At 45.5% G+C, this 20072-nt stretch overlaps 1 protein-coding gene across 8 annotated transcripts in view; it reads right to left on the reverse strand.

Annotated features, from left to right (window-relative positions):
• Window positions 1-20072, reverse strand: part of LOC118396389 (inositol hexakisphosphate and diphosphoinositol-pentakisphosphate kinase 1) — an 83921-nt gene that overhangs the window by 14045 nt on the left and 49804 nt on the right. For 2 of the 8 annotated variants that reach the window (XM_052465422.1, XM_052465421.1), the window contains exons 16-28: window positions 19699-19820; window positions 19334-19516; window positions 18330-18471; window positions 16772-16995; window positions 16235-16362; window positions 13468-13582; window positions 13093-13200; window positions 12804-12920; window positions 12587-12724; window positions 8116-8215; window positions 6353-6481; window positions 4262-4324; window positions 1454-1642 (exon numbers count right to left, since the gene is read on the reverse strand). In XM_052465422.1, the coding sequence (XP_052321382.1) occupies window positions 1454-1642; window positions 4262-4324; window positions 6353-6481; window positions 8116-8215; window positions 12587-12724; window positions 12804-12920; window positions 13093-13200; window positions 13468-13582; window positions 16235-16362; window positions 16772-16995; window positions 18330-18471; window positions 19334-19516; window positions 19699-19820 (1758 nt within the window). The remainder of the gene's footprint in view (window positions 1-1453; window positions 1643-4261; window positions 4325-6352; window positions 6482-8115; window positions 8216-12586; window positions 12725-12803; window positions 12921-13092; window positions 13201-13467; window positions 13583-16234; window positions 16363-16771; window positions 16996-18329; window positions 18472-19333; window positions 19517-19698; window positions 19821-20072) is intronic. The other 6 variants (XM_052465426.1, XM_052465423.1, XM_052465427.1 and 3 more) reach the window with 3 other exon arrangements.

Consider the following 20072-nt stretch of genomic DNA (forward strand, 5'->3'; position numbering starts at 1 on the left):
AGCATGGCCAACAGAACGTGTGTAGCAATTGTAACCAAGCTGCAACATGGCAACCTCATATGTCGCTAGCGGTAAATGACCCAAAATGCACTAATGATTTTGAAATAGTACCTTAGATTTAACTGTGCAACTTCACTAGTTTTGAACCCCTCAGTGTTCATATTCACTATCCACATAATGAAACTGAATGAAACTGAAACTTTGCTATTATGTTTCCTGGGTCACAAAATGCCATTTCTGAAGGCTTTTCTTTTGTGTGGGTGGCATTTGGACTAGTGGTAGAAAGGAGGGAGATCAAAATAAAAAGATGGCGCGAAAAAACATCAGGCTGACAAATTCATGTAAATGGAGTATCATTCTCTTCCAAGTCTACTAAGGAGAATAGTAATAAAGTATGAAGTATTTCCTAAAATAACTCAAGTGATTTCCTGTACAGCTACAGAGCTCTGGACTGATGTCTAGTACTCTCAAGGGTGGAGATGCGTAGGCACAAAAAGGGGACATCGATTCAAGCTCCAGAAACTTCCCTGAAAATCGGTAGTTTACTGACAGACCACCGCTTAATTAGCTAACGACCTAGATATTCACCACAGACAGATCTTAGATCTTAAATCTTGTCAAAAGACCAACATATCATTAATGGATTCTCAAATGGTACCCAGTCAGGACCTCCCATAGTGCAGTGTCACCATCATTCCAATTAAGTATATCTGAAGCAACAATATTGACAGGCAGCAGTCCCAAAAGGACTGTACAATAGTTGTTGGTGCCACTTCCCATTCACCCCCACCTGTTCATAGTGTTTGCTGTGTTACCCCCAACTTAGGGGGTAGCATGCATTGCACTTCACTCAGCAGCAGAAACCCTTCTAAAAGAGGTTTGTCCATGGTCATTCAATAGTAAAGCCATGTAGACTTGCCAACATGCAGAGGCAGTGCTGGTTGTCGTGCAGTTTCCAGAGCAGGGGCTGCACAGAATACGGCATCAGGTACAGCAGCCACAGTGCCTTAGGATTGCCTTTTCTTTTTCTGTCAAGCCTGATAAATAAAAGATCTCGAAATGAAATGAAAGCTGGCAAAAGATCCTTTTGGATGAAAAGCCTCAGCAGCAAAATGAGTAAGGGGTATCGATCCATCGATAGGAGAATGAACACTCCCTTTATAGTTGCCACTGCTGCATTTTCTGGCAGGCATGCAGATAGACAGAGCAAGAGACAGGTTAAGAGACAGACAGGGAAAGAGTAGGGCAACAAATTAGACTGATGCCATTCTCATGTAGACAGTGATACAGAGTTAGACAAAAAAAAAAACTAAATGAAGACAGAAGAAACGGGAAAAAAAATAAGAAAAAAGTGGGGAGAGGGAAAAGCAAAACAACAAGCCTGCATTGGCAGCACCCCAGCACTGCATGAAGGGGTGGAGGGGAGGACACGGGAGGTCTACAGAGGGCTGACCGTAGAGGCACTCGGGGAGGTCTTGGCCGGACACCAGCCAATTCCTGAGGAGGCGCAGGTGGTAGGGGCACTGGTGCAGGTGGTGGGCCATGGCCCTGTCCAGAGAGGCCAGAGGGGGGCAACACAGGAGGGCCGGGTCAGTGACGAGCCCCTTCAGCAGCTGGGCTACAAGATGCTCGTCTAGGGGCTCTGAGGAAGAAGAGGCAGAGCGAGGAAGAGAGCACAGTGGAAGAGGAGCAGAAGAAAAAGACTGTAGGTGGGCCGGCATGTGCATAATGCTAAAGGGGCAGGCGCTCGTTTTCATTCTAAAGAAACAAGGCTACAGGTCCCAGGCTCTCATCCACTCAACTGACACATGGAGAATGGAAAAACAACTGTCCAGCTACAGTTCTCACCATCTGATTATCACAGGGTAATGCTGGGTAATGGGTAATGCACATTGGAAGCCTAAAAATGGTAGAAATGCTTACAGGCATGTCAGTCATAATGCCTCTTTCATCTCCACGAGTGACAAGGCTTTTTTTGGACTACCAACACCACACCTGTCTCAGGAGTGTAGAAGATCACAAAGGGCGATTCTTTCAAGAAAACACTGAACTACAAAACAAGGAATCAATGTTTTCATGTGGAATAAAAAAAGAAGAAGCATTTTTACCTCAAGGGGGAATGTCAGAGCATAGAAAATGGGAACACACCTGAAGACCCTATGAGTAGTACCTCATAAATCGCCTCAGAAATACTGTAAACAATTGAACAGACGTAACGATATCTACCGGAGACAAAGATTGGCCCAATGTCAATCTCAAATAGCTCCTTTGATCTAATGCATCATTGATGGCAACACAGTATTGTGTGACTGTGGATGTCTAACTTGGATAGAGGTCAGAACAAAGGCAACAGGTGTTAATGGGCAGATGGAGTGGGTTGGTTACATGAATGAGGGTCTGTTGAGTACTGTAGGTCGGATGAAGAGTTACTGTGCATCAGTCACGGGTAATCCCTGTTTAGCGCCCGCTTAAAAAACAATCAGACCAAAAGAGACACAGAAAAGCCATTTATCCACCCCACCTCTCTTTTAAGTACTGCCAGTTTATATAGCTATTCATTTGCGATGCAGGTCCAGCCCGTACTGTATTCAAACCCACCTTTCTACATACTGCATGGGCTGCACTGTTTAAGGCCACCTATAAAAACACTGATCACCGTAGCCATCGCAGTGAGTACCAGCAGAAGTCCACGCAAATCTCTGTCAACACAGACACAGAAACCATGCGTGGAATCTCTCAATTACGGAGGCTACGCATAGTCCATCTGCTCCTCGTAGTCAGATGATCCAGGCACTTGGATGACATACAATACTACTATTCGGGAAACTCCCTCAATCCTCAATCTGTTCAATGGAGTGACAGGAAGAGCAAGGCCCAGAGTCGGCAGTTTGAATGGGTCTCTCCATAAACCAAGCTACAGAAGAAGTCCCAACACATGTATATTTGTTCACTGTCGAACAATGTTGTGCACAAATGCTCACCACTGTTATTTCCCCCCATCGTAGCAGCTCAGCTCCAATAGGTTGGGACAAATCTGACTGCCATCAAAGGGTTCATCCATGCACGACGAACCCATCCAACCCGCTGGATGGTACACTGCTGCCTGGACACCTAGGCCATGCCAAGTACCAATATCTTTAATAGCGCACAGCAAAGTACATAGCAACAAGACTAGCTTGAGACCAGGAAAAGAGACGGGAGAAATGAGCGGTTGGTCAATCCCCCCGGTGGGCATTCTTGAAAACAGAAGTTTCCGATGATTAAGTCACGTGGACACATAAAGCAACACACATACGGCAATATCTCTTCCACAGATCGTTGTAATGTGAATGCCCTTTCTGTCAATCACAAAGTGATACAGCCACTTTTGAACGCCAAAACATGAATTAAAATGAAAAGGAATAGACTCAACCCTTCCCTCCATCACCCATCGTTTGGATATATTCCATATACAAACACTGAGTGTACGAAACATGCTCTCTCCATGACATAGACCGACCAGGTGAAAAGCTACGATCCCTTATTGACGTTAAATCCACTTCAAAATCTGTGTAGATGACGGGAAAGAGACAGGTTAACAAAGGATTTTTTTTTTTTGAATGAGCTGCGACATGGATTGTGTATGTGTGCCATTTAGACGGTGAATGGGCAAGACAAAAAGATTTAAGTGCCTTTGAACGGGGATATGGTAGTTAGTTGGTGCTTGAGGCCACCGGTTTGTGTCAAGGACCGTAAACGCTGCTGGGCTTCTCACTCAACAGTTTCCCGTGTGTATCAAGAAATGGTCCACCAGCCAAAAGGACATCCAGCCAACTTGACACAACTGTGGGAAGCATCGGAGTCAACACAGGCCAGCATCCCTGTGGAACGCTTTCGACACCTTGTAGAGTCCGCGCCCCGAGAAATTGAGGCTGTTCCGAGGTCAAAAGGGGTTGCAATTCAATACTAGGGAGGAGTTCCTAATGTTTAGTACATTCAGTGTATATCCGTCCTGTAGGAAAATGGTGGATCAGATGTTAACAGATAAATGCAGTGTAGAGGCCGGTAAACACAGATGATGCTAAGAATGAACGTTGAAAACCAAACAAATGGAGACAGGACGTCTAGTGAAGTAGAAACTCAAGAGAAATTGAGATCTTGATATGGATGTAATTACACAGCCAATTTCAAACCCAAAATAGTTCCCCCCCCCGAAAGACATGCAAGATAAAAAGGGAAAACTAAGGAGTGGCGAGGTATACTTGAAAAAAGGCAGACATACCGTTAGTCGGATGCCTGGCAAACGACACAGAAAATCTCTTTACTGCCGGCATAGAGAACAGCTCTGAGGAAATAAGAAGGGTAACTGGCGTTACTGGGGATACACGCTACCTGTGCACATGTCTATATCTAGTGTGAGTGCATATGTACCTACGTGTGAGTTTTCCTGACCCCTGTGTCTTTAAACAAATACATTTATTTATTTAACTAGGCAAGTCAGTTAAGAACAAATTCTTATTTACAGTGACGGCCTACAACACACCCTAACGACACTGGGCCAATTGTGCGCCGCCCTATGGGACTCCCAATCACGGCCGGTTGTGATACAGCCTGGAATCAAACCAGGGTCTGTAGTGACGCCTCTAGTACCGAGATGCAGTGCCTTAGACCGCTGCGTCACTCGGGAGCCCAAGTAGTTCCTCTCTATAATGCTGCAGCTATGTACGGTATACGTGTGCCTGTGTGTGGTGAGTGACATGCAGCATGGGAAGGCAGCATGGAAGAAGGGGTAATGAAGGAACAATGGAGAATGTGGATGGGATGGAAAAGCGATTTGATAACTCAATTGTGGTTGTTTTGAATGGAGACAGAGGACTGACATTTGCGGAAGTCACCAATAGCCTAAAATGTACTTAAATCTTCAATCTTTCTGGAACAGTCTTTCGAGTCTATTCTCTCTAAAGAATATGCTACGACAAAATGATCTGGAAAGGAAACATCCAGTGATGGCAACTGAGATTTAACATCAACCTATATTACAATAGTGTAACCATCTGGATTTGAGAGCTGTGACTGTAAACACAATCATTGCTCATTTGTTTTTGTAACGTACCACTGCCTTTGGCCAGCATTATGTGAGTGAGTGAGTGAGTGAGTGAGTGAGTGAGTGAGTGAGTGAGTGAGTGAGTGAGTGAGATTGCAAAAACACAGAGACAAAACCCCCATCACCAGAGAAAAGCCTTGGTGTTATTCTAAACCCCACACATCTCTAGTCTCATACAAGCAAAAGATGTAACATCTTCAAGCATAATATTAAAGCGACCGTTTCTTAAGGTGTACCTAATATCGAGTATACGGTGAAAACAAAGTGCACAGTGACACCCATTGGACAAAACGGGCACTTCAATTCAATCCGCATTGGAACAATCGTTCCTCTTCACATGCAGGTGGCATGTCATTCGGTCTTCATATTACATACTGTGCAGTTACTATCAGGGCGCTCGCTGATCTGATTCGATGACGAGAGGTAGGTGTCAGCTTTTGGATTAAACTAAGCCAATCTTTGTGCTCCAACATTTCAAGCCATATGCCCTGATGAAAACATGTGCGATAATCAGAGTTCAATTTAGACGAGGACCCCCTGGTGGCTATAATAATAGTCAACTCACCATTTTACTCTATAGGGAGCCAGGAAATTGTGGTATGCAAGTGGGAATTATGCAATGCTGGATTAATGGATCTCAAGGCAGATTTCAAGCCTTCGCTTCCCTAAATTAAGGGGTTAATTCAGAAAATTCCCTGTTGATTAACAAATCCTTTTACCCCCTAGTTATGATATGACATGACATGCACACTGATACAGAATATATACAATTGTATAGACAAGATTTACTTAGCAACCTAATCACACACCGGTTATGTCATGTAATCAAAGGGAGGCCATGTGGCTTTCATTTGGAGAAGCAGGATTACTGGTCATGGGTAACGCATTTGATTGTGCGCAATCCAATACCAATCCATGCTCAGCATGCAATGTATAAAACCTAAATTCTTAGCATATAATCACAATTGTGGTCCCTGCTCATGCTGTTGGGCGGGGAACCACTCGAGCAGAGGATTAAACTCGAGGCAGAAGGACAGAGGGGGGGAAAGGAGGGCTCACGGATAATTTGGGTGATCAAATAACTTATTGTCCACCAAGGTTGGGAAGGAGAGACAAGAGTGTTTGAGCAGGAACTAAAAATGGCAGAAATGACATTTGACATTTTGAACTTTTTTTTTCTTTTTCTTTTTTTTTACGGGCACCGTCCATGTGAAAAGACAGGAGATAGCGGTCGATAGTGAGAGAGAGATGGATAGAGGAAGGACGTACCATCTCCAAAAGGCAAACCGGGGGACAGGGGGGGTTTGCGGTGGTGGGTGCGGACGTAGTCCCGCAGGTTGGGGGCGCTAGAGGACACCCCCAGGACAGAGGCACTGAAGAGGCCCGAGCACAGGGACCCTGTTGTGGAAGAACCGCGGGGTGGGAGAGAGGAGGGGAATGGGGGTTGTTAGTACTCATTGCACACCATGCGGTTCTTAATAAGAGAAGTTCAGTGTTGCTAAGGGGTGTGTGTGTGCCTGTGTGTGTTTATGAATACAGTGGAGCACACAAACGGAGACCACTCCAAATACCGGGCCCCTGACCCCTCCTAAAAGAAACATAGATAAAGCCTCTCCTTAAGGTCTCCTGGGAAAGGAGACTGCCTAAAGGCTTTACACTTATACCGACAACTGGTAGGACCACAGACAAAGGATGACATAGATCTAAGAAATAAGGAGTCTTTTTAGTGTGAATACAATGCAATACAATACGAGACTTTATGAGAACCTAATATAACAAAGTGGTCAAGGAGTGTGGGGACAGAAACATTGCTATTATCACAAAGAACATAGGTTTTTCTATAACCATGTGCTCAATTCCTACAGCCGTTGGTTATAGAAATAGTCACAGCAGAATAAGAATGCGCCTTTGTTTTCCTCTTTATTCTGGTCTAAAGTGAGCTGTGCTGGAATCGGTGGTTTTTGGTGGGATGCAGGGACAGCGACAACGTTTGAATGGTCATTTCAAATACAGGTTGACATAATTGAACAAGTGTGGTGCATACAGTACAGTAGGAGTATGGACAAGCAGTGGAGAACACACGCACGAGTCAAACCAACCTCAGCCCAGGTTCACGTCAAAACGAGAAAACAGTTTTTTCCCCCCCCCCAATGCATCCGTTGCACACGTTTATTTGTTTTATGGCTTAGTAAGGTGTGATTATCACGGTGTTAGAAAGTGGCTGGGGGGTAACAAGCACCTCCAAAATCCATGCACGGGGGACTAATTGTATCTGCGGTTATATTGATTCAACTTGTGGAAGTTTCCTTGCTTCTCTTGACAGATTCATGTAAATGGAGACAGACTGGAATAGCATCCAGGGGGGCGGCTCTGCGGAGCCCAGACCCCCATATACAGAGCCCTATTGGCAGGAGAGGTCCTTGGTGGTGGGGCTCTAAGGCTACGTCCCAAATGGCCCCCTATTCCCTACATAGTCCAGTACTTTTGACCAGGCCCATGGTAGCGCACGATAAAGGGAATAGGGGGGCCATTTGGGGCACAACCTAAGATGCATTCTCTCCACCGACTCTCCATTGACCTCTGGCCTACATAGTCTAAGCCTGGGAGCTTTGGCTGCCGGACCTGCCTACCACTATGGAGTCATGGCAGCTATGCAGCCATCAGAAAGAGAGAGAAGAAAAGGAGCGAGAGGGAGAGTGTGAGAGAGAGACAAAGAGGGAGAGAAAACAGACAGAACGAGAGAGAGAGAGAGAGAGAGAGAGAGTGAGAGAGAGTGAGAGAGAGAGAGAGAGAGAGAGAGAGGGCGAGAGAAAGGGAAAGAGAGAGGTACAGAGAGAGAGAGAAAGGGGGGAGAGAGAAAGAGATGGTCAGAGAGAGAACGAGAGAGCAACAGAACGAGACAGAGAACGAGAGAGCAAGCGAGACACAGAGAGAGAGAGGTCATTCACATGACTAGTGATTAGTAAGCGCTGATGACAGCGTTGCTGAAATATGACAGTGGCAGCAGTGGTTGGCAGAAACCAGATACCCACCTAGGCCAGTCGGTTTGATCTCAGGGGACTGGCGCGAGCAGGAGGGGAAGAGGCGGTAGGAGGCGCCCTTGGAGGAGCCGGGGGAGGTCTCGGAGAGGACCTGGGTGGGGACAGGGAGATTGTCACAGTGCGACAGACCGAGACAGAGAGACAAACAGCTGACACTTAGCCAGGTAGCAAAATAACAAAGCAGTCACTAATGGAGACATCAAATCAAATGTTAGTCACATGTGCCGAATACAACAGGTATTCGATTCACCTTACAGTGAAATGCTTACTTACGAGCCCCTAACCGACAGTGCAGTTTCAAAAAATACGGATAAGAATAAGAGATAAAAGTAACAAGTCATTAAAGAGGAGCAGTAAAAAATAACAATATATACAGGCGTGCGCCAGTACTGTGTCAATGTGCGGGGGCACCTGTTAGTTAAGGTAGTATGGACATTTGAAGTCGGAAGTTTACATACACCTTAGCCAATTACATTTAAACTCAGCTTTTCACAATTCCTGACATTTTAATCCTAGTAAAAATTCCCTGTCTGTCTTAGGTCAGTTAGGATCACCACTTTATTTTAAGAATGTGAAATCTCAGAATAATAGTAGAGAATGATTATTTCAGCTTTTATTTTTCCATCACATTCCCCGTGGGTCAGAAGTTTACATACACTCAATTGGTATTTGGTAGCATTGCCTTTAAATTGTTTAACTTGGGTCAAACGTTTTGGGTAGCCTTCCACAAGCTTCCCACAATAAGTTGGGTGAATTTTGGCCCATTCCTCCTGACAGACCTGGTGTAATTGAGTCAGGTTTGTAGGCCTCCTTGCTCGCACACGCTTTTCAGTTCTGTCCAAAACAATTGTATAGGGTTGAGGTCAAGGCTTTGTGCTGGCCACTCCAATACCTCAACTTAATTTTCCTTAAGCCATTTTGACACAACTTTGGAAGTATGCTTGGGGTCATTGTCCATTTGGAAGACCCATTTGCGACCAAGCTTTAACTTCCTGACTGATGTCTTGAGATGTTGCTTCAATATATCCACATAATTTTCCTGCCTCGTGATGCCATCTATTTTGTGAAGTGCACCAGTCCCTCCTGCAGCAAAGAACCCCTACAACATGATGCTGCCGCCATGCAAGCCTCACCCTTTTTCCTCCAAACACCTTATGGCAAACAGTTATATTTTTGTTTCATCAGACCAGAGGACATTTCTCCAAAAAGTATGATCTTTGACCCCATGTGCAGTTGCAAAACGTAGTCTGGCTTCTTCCTTGCTGAGCAGCCTTTCAGGTTATGTAGATATAGGACTCGTTTTACTGAGGATATAGATACTTTTGTACCGTTTCCTCCAGCGTCTTTACAAGGTCCTTTGCTGTTGTCCTGGAATTGATTTGCACTTTTTGCACCAAAGTACGTTCATCTCAAGGAGACAGAACGCATCTCCTTCCTGAGCTGTATGACGGCTGTGTGGTCCCATGGTGTTTATACTTGCATATTATTGTTTGTACAGATGAACGTGGTACCTACAGGCATTTGGAAATTGCTCCCAAGAATGAACCAGACTTGTGGAGGTCTACACATTTCTTTCCTGAGGTCTTGGCTGATATCTTTTGATTTTCCAATGATGTCAAGTAAAGAGGCACTGAGTTTGAAAGTAGGCCTTGAAATACATCCACAGGTAAACCTCCAATTGACTTAAATGTTGTCAATTAGCCTATCAGAAGCTTATAAAGCCATGACATCATTTTCTGAAAAAGGCACAGTCAACTTAGTGCATGTAAACTTCTGACCCACTGGAATTGTGATACAGTGTATTGTAAGTGAAACAATCTGTCTAAACAATTGTTGGAAAAATGACCTGTGTCATGCACAAAGTAGATGTCCTAACCGACTTGCCAAAACTATAGTTTGTTAACAAGACATTTGTGGAGTGGTTGAAAAATTAGTTAATGACTCCAACCTAAGTGTACGCAAACTTCAGACTTCAACTGTACATGTAGGTAGAGTTAATTAAAGTGACTATGCATAGATGACAACAGAGTGGCAGGCAGTGGTGTGGAGAGGGGACAATGTGAATAATCTGGGTAGCCATTTGACCTAGACTTGGCGCTCCGGTACCCCTTGACATGTGGTAGCAGAGAGAACAGTCTATGACTAGGGTGGCTGGAGTCTTGACAATTTTCAGGGCCTTCCTCTGACACTGCCTGGTATGGAGGTCCTGGATGGCAGGAAGCTTGGCCCCAGGGATGTACTGGGCCGTTTGAAAGGCACTTCGGAGGCGGAGCAGTTGACATACCAGGCAGTGATGCAACCAGCCAGGATGCTCTCGATGGCGCAGCTGTAGAACTTTTTGAGGATCTGAGGACCAATGCCAAATCTTTTCAGTCTCCTGAGAGGGAATAGGTTTTGTTGTGCCCGCTTCCTGACTGTCATGGTATGCATGGACCATGTTAGTTTGTTGGTGATGTGGACACCAAGGAACTTGAAACTCTCAACCTGCTCCACTGCAGCCCCATCGATGAGAATGGGGGCAGGCTATGGTAGTCTTTTTCCTGTAGTCCACAATCATCTCGTTTGTCTTCATCACGATGAGGTTGTTGTCCTAGCACCACACGGCCAGGTCTCTGACCTCCTCCCTATAGGCTGTCTCGTCGATGATCAGGCCTACCACTTGTGTCATCGGCAAATTTAATGATGGTGTTGGAGTCGTGCCTGGACATGCAGTCATGAGTGAACAGGGAGTACAGGAGGGGTCTGAGCACGTACCCCTGAGGGACACCTGTGTTGAGGATCAGCGTGGCGGATGTGTTGTTACCTACCCTTACCACCTGGGGGTGGCCCGTCAGGCAGTCCGGGATCCAGCTGCGCAGGGTTGTGTTTAGTCCCAGGGTCCTTAGTTTATTGATGAGCTTTGAGGGTACTATGGTGTTGAATGCTGAGCTGTAGTCAATGAATAGCATTCTCACATAGGTGTTGCTGTTGTCCAGGTGGGAAAGGGCAGTTTGGAGTGCAATAGAGACTGCATAATCTGTGGATCTGTTGGATGCGGTATGCAAATTGGCTAGGGTTTCTGGGATGATGGTGTTGATGTGAGCCATGACCAGCCTTCCGAAGCACTTCATGGCTACAGACGTGAGTGCTACGGGTCTGTAGTCATTTAGGCAGGTTACTGGCAGGTGTTCTTGGGCACAGGCACTATGGTCTGCTTAAAACATGTTGGTATTACAGACTCAGACAGGGAGAGGTTGAAAATGTCAGTGAAGACACTTGCTAGTTGGTCAGCGCATGCTCGCAGTACACATCCTGGTAATCCGTCTGGACCTGTGGCCTTGTGAATGTTGACCTGTCTAAAGGTCTTACTCACATCAGCTGCGGAGAGCGTGATTACACAGTCTTCCGGTACAACTGGTGCTGTCATGCATATTTCAGTGTTATTTTCCTCAAAGCGAGCATAGAAGTAGTTTAGCTTGTCTGGTAGGCTCGTGTCACAGGGCAGCTCTTGGCTGTGCTTTCCTTTGTAGTCTAATGGTTTGCAGGCCCTGCCACATCCGATGAGCGTCAGAGACAGTGTAGTACGACTCGATCTTAGTCCTGTACTGACACTTTGCCTGTTTGATGGTTGGTCGCAGGGCATAGCAGGATTTCTTATAAGCCTCCGGGTTAGAGTCCTGCTCCTTGATAGCGGCAGCTATAGCCTTTAGCTCAGTGCGGATGTTGCATGTACGTACGGTCACTGTGAGGACGACGTCATCGATGCACTTATTGATGAAGCCAATGACAGATGTGGTGTATTCCTCAATGCCATTGAAGGAATTGCAGAACATATTCCAGTCTGTGCTAGAAAAACAGTCCTGTAGTTTAGCATCTGCTTCATCTGACCACTTTTTTTATTGATCTAGTCACAGGTGCTTTCTGCTTTAATTTTTGCTTGTAAGCAGGAATCAGGAGGATAGAATTATGGTCAGTTTAGCCAAATGGAGGGTGAGGGAGAGCTTTGTATAGGTGGTCCAGAGTTCTTTTCCCTCTGGTTGCACATTTAACATGTTGATAGAAATTAGGTAAAACTGGTCTCCATTCGTTTGTAAAAAACAGACGCATTACTTTACTAAAGAATCCACTAATAGGGACGGGCTACACAGGGCGTTAAAATGCTATGTAGCCTGAGAAGCTTTGGATTTCCGTAAAGTATTACAAAATTAAGGCGTCTCTCTTTCTATGTGGGTTTGGATTCAAACAGGCCTAGCCCAGCAATACAATATCTGAACAGATGAAAGCTGTGCCTGGGTTATGTTTATTACTATTAACTCAAACAGATAGGAACTACCTGGACTTTTCCAATCAGAAACAACAACAAAAATATTTTCCATTGCAAACTGTTTTCCATTGCGTGCACCAAAAAGACACCACACTAAATGTGGAATACACTAAATTTGGGACAGTGGACACAATAACTCATATGGCCCTGATCAAGTACCTCCATGGAGCCAGTCTTGCGGTTGCGGATCATGGGTGATCTTCTGATGCTGATTAGTTCAGAGAGAGGCAGGGCCCGGTCAGGCTCGTCCTGTGATAGGTCCTCCAGACTGCCTTGGTTGGTCTGCTTCTCCTGGTTCTGGATTGGATTAAAGAGACCGATGAGGGGGGCTGTGGTCAGACACATCCACCCCCACCCACACAGACACCCCACAGACCTCAGCGGAGGCAGGGCGGAAGCCAAAGCCCAGAGGGACGTTCTCCTCGTCCTCACAGCTCTTCACCCCGGGACTGAAGTGGAGCTCCACGTGGAAACGCTCCTCTGAGCCTGGGTCCTGTTCAACACACACACGGAAACACAAAACAGAAGCATTGATGCTATACTACAGAGAGAGGGAGTGAGAGGAAAAGACACATACCGACAGGATGGTACAGTAACAGTACCAGGTGCAGTAATACTTCAGAAAGAAAAGACGACTGACATAGGGACAGAGAGGCCTAACTGACCTTGTTGTTATCCTCATACAGCATGATGACTATCTGAGTCATGTAGTTGAGTTCAGAGACGGCACTGAGGTAATCCATGGCCTGTTTCCACTGCTGGTCCTTCACCTCCTGTCACACACGCAAACACACGTCATTACAACCAGAGAAAACTACACCGGAAATTTTTTTTCTTCTGATTTTGAACCCAAGTCTGCAATATTCATGACCTTAAGTGAAGTATCACAATTGGTACTTCAAGTGAACTATCCCTTTACAACAATTAACCTGGCCCCAGATCTGTTTGTGCCACCGTGACAACTCCTAAGCTATGATCATTGTCACTATTATCATGCCAACTAGATTTGGGACCAGGCTACATTAACAGTGACAACGTACATCCAGTAGTCCGCCGTAGCGGAAGATGCTGAGCAGCGAGTGGACGTGGCTCTCGCTGGTGAAATAGAGGCGGGTCCGGACGTGACGCCCTGGAGACATGACCCCCCGCGAGTACCTGAACCACCAGAGGGAATGAAAGACAAAGGGTGATCACTTACGGGGGCTCTAGAGACACACCTCAATGGCAGGTTTACTGGATAGAAACTGAACCTGGGACAGTGGCACATAGCCAGACCCGGTCCTAGGAAAGTGGAACTCACTCCCCAACATGGTGTTATAAGAACTGCTCCTAGGGCGATCGCGGTTCAAATACGATTTCATACTATTGATTGCAAATACTTTCACATACATTTTTAAGTAAGTATTTCATTAGAAAATACAAGTTGAATATTGGAAATAAGTGTATTTTCAAATACAAATATTATATAAATATAAATACTCTCTTTGGTCCTAGGGATATTTGAAATGCATTTGGAAATCATTTTTAAATATTCAACTATCAAATAAAATTGTATTTATTTGTCACATTCGCTGAATAGAATAGGTGTAGACCTTACTGTGAAATGCTTATTTACAAGCCCTTAACCAACAACGCAGAGTAAGGAAATGCTAATTCAACTAAAGTTTTAAAAAAATGTACATAATAAAATAATAACCAGGGAGTCGATGTGCGGGGGTACGGGTTAGCAGAGGTAATTGAGGTCATATGTACATGTAGATAGGGGTAAAGTGACTATGCATAGACAGAGTAGCAGCAGCGTAAAAAAAGGGGTCCAATGCAAATAGTGCGGGTAGCCGTTTGATTAACTGTTCTATTGACCTAGAACTAGATTTGGCGCTCCGGTACGGCTTGCGGTACCAGAGAGAACAGTCTATGACTAGGGCCTTCCTCTGACACCGCCTGGTATAGAGGTCCTGGATGGCAGGAAGCTTGGCCCCAGTGATGTACTGGGCCGTACGCACTACCCTCTGTAGCGCCTTGCGGACGGATGCCGAGCAGTTGCCATACCAGGCGGTGATGCAACCAGTGAGGATGCTCTCGTTGGTGCATCTGTAGAACTTTTTGAGGATCCATGCCAAATCTTTTCAGTCTACTGAGGGGGGAATAGGCATTGTTGTGACCTCTTTACGACTGACTTGGTATGGTTGGACCACTAGAGCCCCGTCGATGTGAATGAGGGCATGCTCAGCCCTCTTTTTCCTGTAGTCCACAATCAGCTCCTTCGTCTTGCTCATGTTGAGGGAGAAGTTTTTGTCCTGGCACCCCACTGCGAATTGGAGTGGGTCTAGGTTTTATGTGATGATGGTGTTGTGAGCCATCGCCAGCCTTTCGAAGCACTTTATGACTACAGACGTGAGTGAGGTTGGTAGTCATTTAGGCAGGTTGCCTTGGCGTTCTTGGGCACAGGGACTATGGTGGTCTGCTTGAAACATGTAGGTATTACAGACTCGGTCAGGGAGAGGTTGAACATTTCAGTTAGACACTTGCCAGTTGGTCAGCGCATGCTCGGAGTACACGTCCTGGTAATCCGTCTGGCCCCTGCACCCTTATGAATGTTGACCTGTTTCAAGGTCTTACTCACATCGGCAAGAGAGCGTCATCACACAATCTGGCTGGGATATGTACGTATGGTCACTGTGGGAACGGCGTCATCAATGCACTTATTGATGAACCGGTGACTGATGTGGTGTATTCCTCAATGCCATCGGAAGAATCCCGGAACATATTCCAGTCTGTGCTAGCAAAACTGTCCTGTAGTTTAGCATCTGCTTCATCTGACCACTTGCGTATTGAGCGAGTCACAGGTGCTTCCTGCTTAAAATCTTGCTTTTAAGCAGGAATCAGGATAGAATTATGGTCAGATTTGCCAAATGGAGGGCGAGGAGGAGCTTTGTAAGAGTCTCTGTGTGGGGAGTAAAGGTGGTCCAGCTTTTTCCCCCTCTGGTTGCACATGTGACACGCTAATAGAAATGAGGTAAAACGGATTTAAGTTTCCTTGCATTAAAGTGCCAGGCCTCTTCTGGATGAGCATTTTCTTGTGTGCTTATGGCCTTATTCAGCTCGTTGAGTGCGGTCTTCGTGCCAGCATCGGTTTGTGGTAGTAAATAGACAGCTACAGATGAAAATTATCCTGGTAAATAGCGTGGTCTACAGCTTATGAGGTACTCTACCTCAGGCGAGCAAAACCTAGAGACTTCCTTAATGTTAGAGATCACGCACCAGCTGTTATTGACAAATAGACACAGACCACCATCCTTCGTCTTACTGGACATAGCGGTTGTCTTGCAGCTGCATGGATTTAAAAAAAAACAACGTATTTAATCTTTATTTAAACTAGGCAAGTCAGTTAAGAACAAATTCTTATTTAACCTTAACGACTCTGGGCCAATTGTGCGCAGCCCTATGGGACAGTTTATTCCAACGATTGCACGCTGGCCAATAGGATGGATGGTAGACTAATTCTCACAAGGCACCCAGATATGCACCCTTTGTATCAGTGTCTCTTCATTCGAATGATGGGGATTTGGGCCTGGGTCTGGTCCGGGAGCAGCAATAAATCCTTTGCGTCCGGCTAATTTAAAAAAATCTTTGTCCAGCGGTACACATCCATTATAACAGGGTTCTAATAAGAACTCGGGCTCAGACAATGGACAAAGACAGTGTGGGACCAACTGCAGCACAGTGATGAGTATCTATAATAACAACTGATCCTAGACCAGTTGCACCGAGCCACAGACCGTGGTCACAGGTGGCACTGCAACTCACAGTGGGTGCAGCTTGTTGACGGCCTCGTCCTCGTGGGTCCTCTGCAGGTCTAGCTGGATCTTTTTCATCAAGGGCAGGCAGTAGGCCTGGGCAATGTCCATCTTTTCTGGCTTATTGATGCCATACTCCTGGAGAGAGAAACAGAACAATTTCACGTTCAAAGATGTTAATTCGGTTGATCATTTTCTGGCAGGTTCCTAAAACTGTAATTTCATAGCCAGGCTTACTGTACTTGAAGGGATAGCAAAGTAAGCTTTAGTCGGCATTACGCATTTGAAAAGGAAACGATAAGGAGTAAGAAAGAAGCATCTTGAGCCATAATCATCCTCAGAGACTGAGGGGACGGGAGTCTAAAGTAACACGCTGGTCAAAACTCCTTCCCTCTGTGTGTGTGTGTGTGTGTTCACGTTTCTCTATCCAACAAGGAGCGAAGAAATGTTCAGCAGTCATGCTCCCCGCTTGATAGGTCGAGACCACTGCCATAGTCCCCGTTTGCGCAGGTAAACGTGAACGTGTGGGTATTCGTCTTCCCCTCACCTGAGGTATGACGATGTCGGCCAGGGCTCGGGACAGCCTGAACAGCTCCAGTGTGTCCTCCAGACCCAGCGTGGCGTTGTGCTGCGTGTCGTACTTCACACAGTCGTAGATGTCTGGGATCTTACTGATGTCGTAGCGGCCACTCTTATTCCGGAAGTCCCTTTCCAGCTTGGACCAGCGTTGCAGCATCAGCTCCAGGGTCTCACTGTGGTACAGCTGCAGGTCTGGGGAACAGGAAAGGACTTAACTTACAGCAGACAGTTAATGTAGCTTACACCAGACAGGAATTCAATTGATGAAATAACACGTTTGGACTCATGTAGTAACCAAAATAAAAGTGTTAAATCAAAAAATATTTGATATTTTTCAAAGTAGCCACCTTGATGACAGCTTTGCACACTCTTGGCATTCTCTCAGACAGCTTCACCTGGAATGCTTTTCCAACAGTTCCCATATACTGAGCACTTGTTGGCTGATTTTCCTTCACTCTGTGGTTCATCCCAAACCATCTCAAATTGGGTTGAAGTCAGGTGATTGTGGAGGCCAAGTCATCTGATGCAGCACTCCATCACACTCCTTCTTGGTCAAATAGCCCTTACACAGACTGGAGGTGTTTTGGGTCATGACTGGGAATACAGATATGCATCTGTTGGTCACAGATACTTTTATAAAAAATAAAAAATAATTTAAAAAAGGGCCCCAAAGGATCTTGTCACAGTATCTCTGTGTATTCAAGTTGCCATCAATAAAATGCAATTGTGTTCATTGTAGCTTATGCCTGCCAAAAAAAACATCCCACCACCAAGGGGCACTCTCTACACTACGATGACATCAGCAAACCGCTCGCCCACATGACACCATACATGTGGTCTGCGGTTGTGAGGCCAGCTGCACATACTGTAAAACTAGCTAAAACGATGTTGGAGGCGGCTTATGGTAGAGAAATGTACATTAAATTCTCTGGCAACAGCTCTGGTGGACATTCCTGTAGTCACTATGCTAACTCCACGCTCCCTCAAAACATCTGTGGAAAGGTGTTTTAAAACTGCGAAGGAGAAATGCTCACTAACAGGGATAAATAAAGTTGTGCATAACAAAAGAGAGAAATATGATTTTATATTTCTGGGATCTAATATTTCAGCTCATGAAACATGGGACCAACACTTCACATGTAGCATTTATATTTCTGTTCAGAGTATTATCACATTAGCAAAATGTAAACAAAACTGGAGAAACCTAGTCATTTTGAGGTATATTTTTGACACAACGGCATTCCCGATAGCTAGCAAAAGAGTGTAGGAGCGGTAGATAACCGTCAATAACTTTACCTAGCTAGCTAAGTAACTTCTCTATGGAACGGAGGTAAAACAATTCACTTATTTACAGTTGGCTAGTTAGCTTCCACACCGCTCTTTGGTAGCAAATGTAACAGTGAATCCAAACCTGGAAAACAGTCTCCACTAACGTTTACATTTTGACCTATTAGGAATGGGTCAAAAAGTCTTATATCGGACAATAAAGCATTTAAATTCCATTCAATTCTAAACAGAGAACAGACCTGCAGATTTGGGGTCCTCGAGCCTTTTGCGGATCTGGGAGGTGAGTCTCTGGATGAGGGCGTAGACCTGGTCACACGTCCTCACTGGGTTCCCTATGATCTTCATGGAGTTGACCAGAGAGGGGCTGCCTGTAGGGGCCAGCTGCAGCACATAGTAACAGTCACACGCTATTACAGTGGTACAAATCGTGCAGCACTTAATGGAACTCTGCAATGCCAGTGTTGGTATCCATAACAGGTAGTGTTGTAACGTTACGTGAGACTCTGGAGATTAACAGCAATGGCATGATCAGTTGAAGGCGGTACAGTAAGGAATGGATAGGAAACAGGATGGTAGATTAAAAACAATCAAATCTCAAAAACACTTTTCAAGGACTGCTCAAGTTGATGGAATTGTCAATGGAGCCTCACATCAGTGCAACGGGCGACCCTCGTTTACTTAACGCCAGCAGTTATAATGGTTAGCCTAGTGGTTAGCGCATTGGACTAGTGACCGGAAGGTTGCAAGTTCAAATCCCTGAGCTGACAAGGTACAAATCTGTCTTTCTGCCCCTGAACAGGCAGTTAACCCACTGTTCCTATGCAGTCATTGAAAATAAGAATTTGTTCTTAACGGAGTTAAATAAAGGTAAAAAAATATATAAAAAAAAAAAAAATGAGCATGTCATAATGATTCTTAGTTGAATGCACATTATTATTATTGGCTCATTCATGCTTATTATAACTATTAAGGCATTACACCTGCAGGCTTTTTTTATTGAACCTTTATTTAACTATGCAAGTCAGTTAAGAACAAATGCTTATTTACAATGACGGCCTACACCCGGCCAAACCCGGACGACGCTGGGTCAACACGGAGATGAAATGCCTTATCCTGGCGCGCCACTCGGGATCCCCGAGTTAAATGTTAACCATTTCAAAAACAGAGCGTTCCTCCTATGGCCTTTCCAAACAACGACTGGGTGGGTAGCAGTGGTCTCGATGACGGAATCTACAGACTGTACCTTTTGGTAGTCTGCCTCAGTGAAGTCCTGGTCTTTCTGCATGATCTCATGGAGGCGGGCCTTCACCCTCTGCTGGCAGTCAGTCAGAGACTCACTGTCGCTGTCCAGCATGCCGTTCATGTTGGCACTCTTCACCATCTGCACCAGGATGGGAGTCAGCTCCCCCTCCAGAGCCAGCAGACCCTACACAATAAGACAGTTACGAGATATACACACACACACACGCAACAATATGTTCTGTACACAGAAAGTGTTCATACATGCAAAGGGAGAGATGTATTGACACTGAACACAAATTAAAGGAACCAGGCTTACATATACAGTGAGCATGCATCACACACACGCACGTTGTCCTGTAAACATACCTTCGCAAAAGCGGCAGCGGTCATCTGTACACGGCCTTCGTCTGAAGCGTAGATCTTGAGGTCGTGGCGGTAGGTACTGTGTAAACGAAGCAGACCACAGCCAGGAAAACCGGCATAGTCCCCTACAGGGTCACACACACACACAGAGGGAGGAACATCAGGCTTACAGGACATCACAGAGGAAGGGAGAGCGAGAATTAAAAGGGTGCCTGCCAGATGAAGCTGGTGGGAGAAGTTGTAGGAGGATGGGCCCATTGGGTTCCATATGTTTTGACCCGTTTGATACTGTTCCAATAATTCCATTCCGGACATTTACAATGAGCCCGTCCTCCTATAGCACCTCCCACCAGCCTCCTCTAGAGCACGCCTACGTA

The sequence above is a fragment of the Oncorhynchus keta genome, chromosome 17, assembly GCF_023373465.1.
Source record: "Oncorhynchus keta strain PuntledgeMale-10-30-2019 chromosome 17, Oket_V2, whole genome shotgun sequence".
NCBI classification, from domain to species: domain Eukaryota; kingdom Metazoa; phylum Chordata; class Actinopteri; order Salmoniformes; family Salmonidae; genus Oncorhynchus; species Oncorhynchus keta.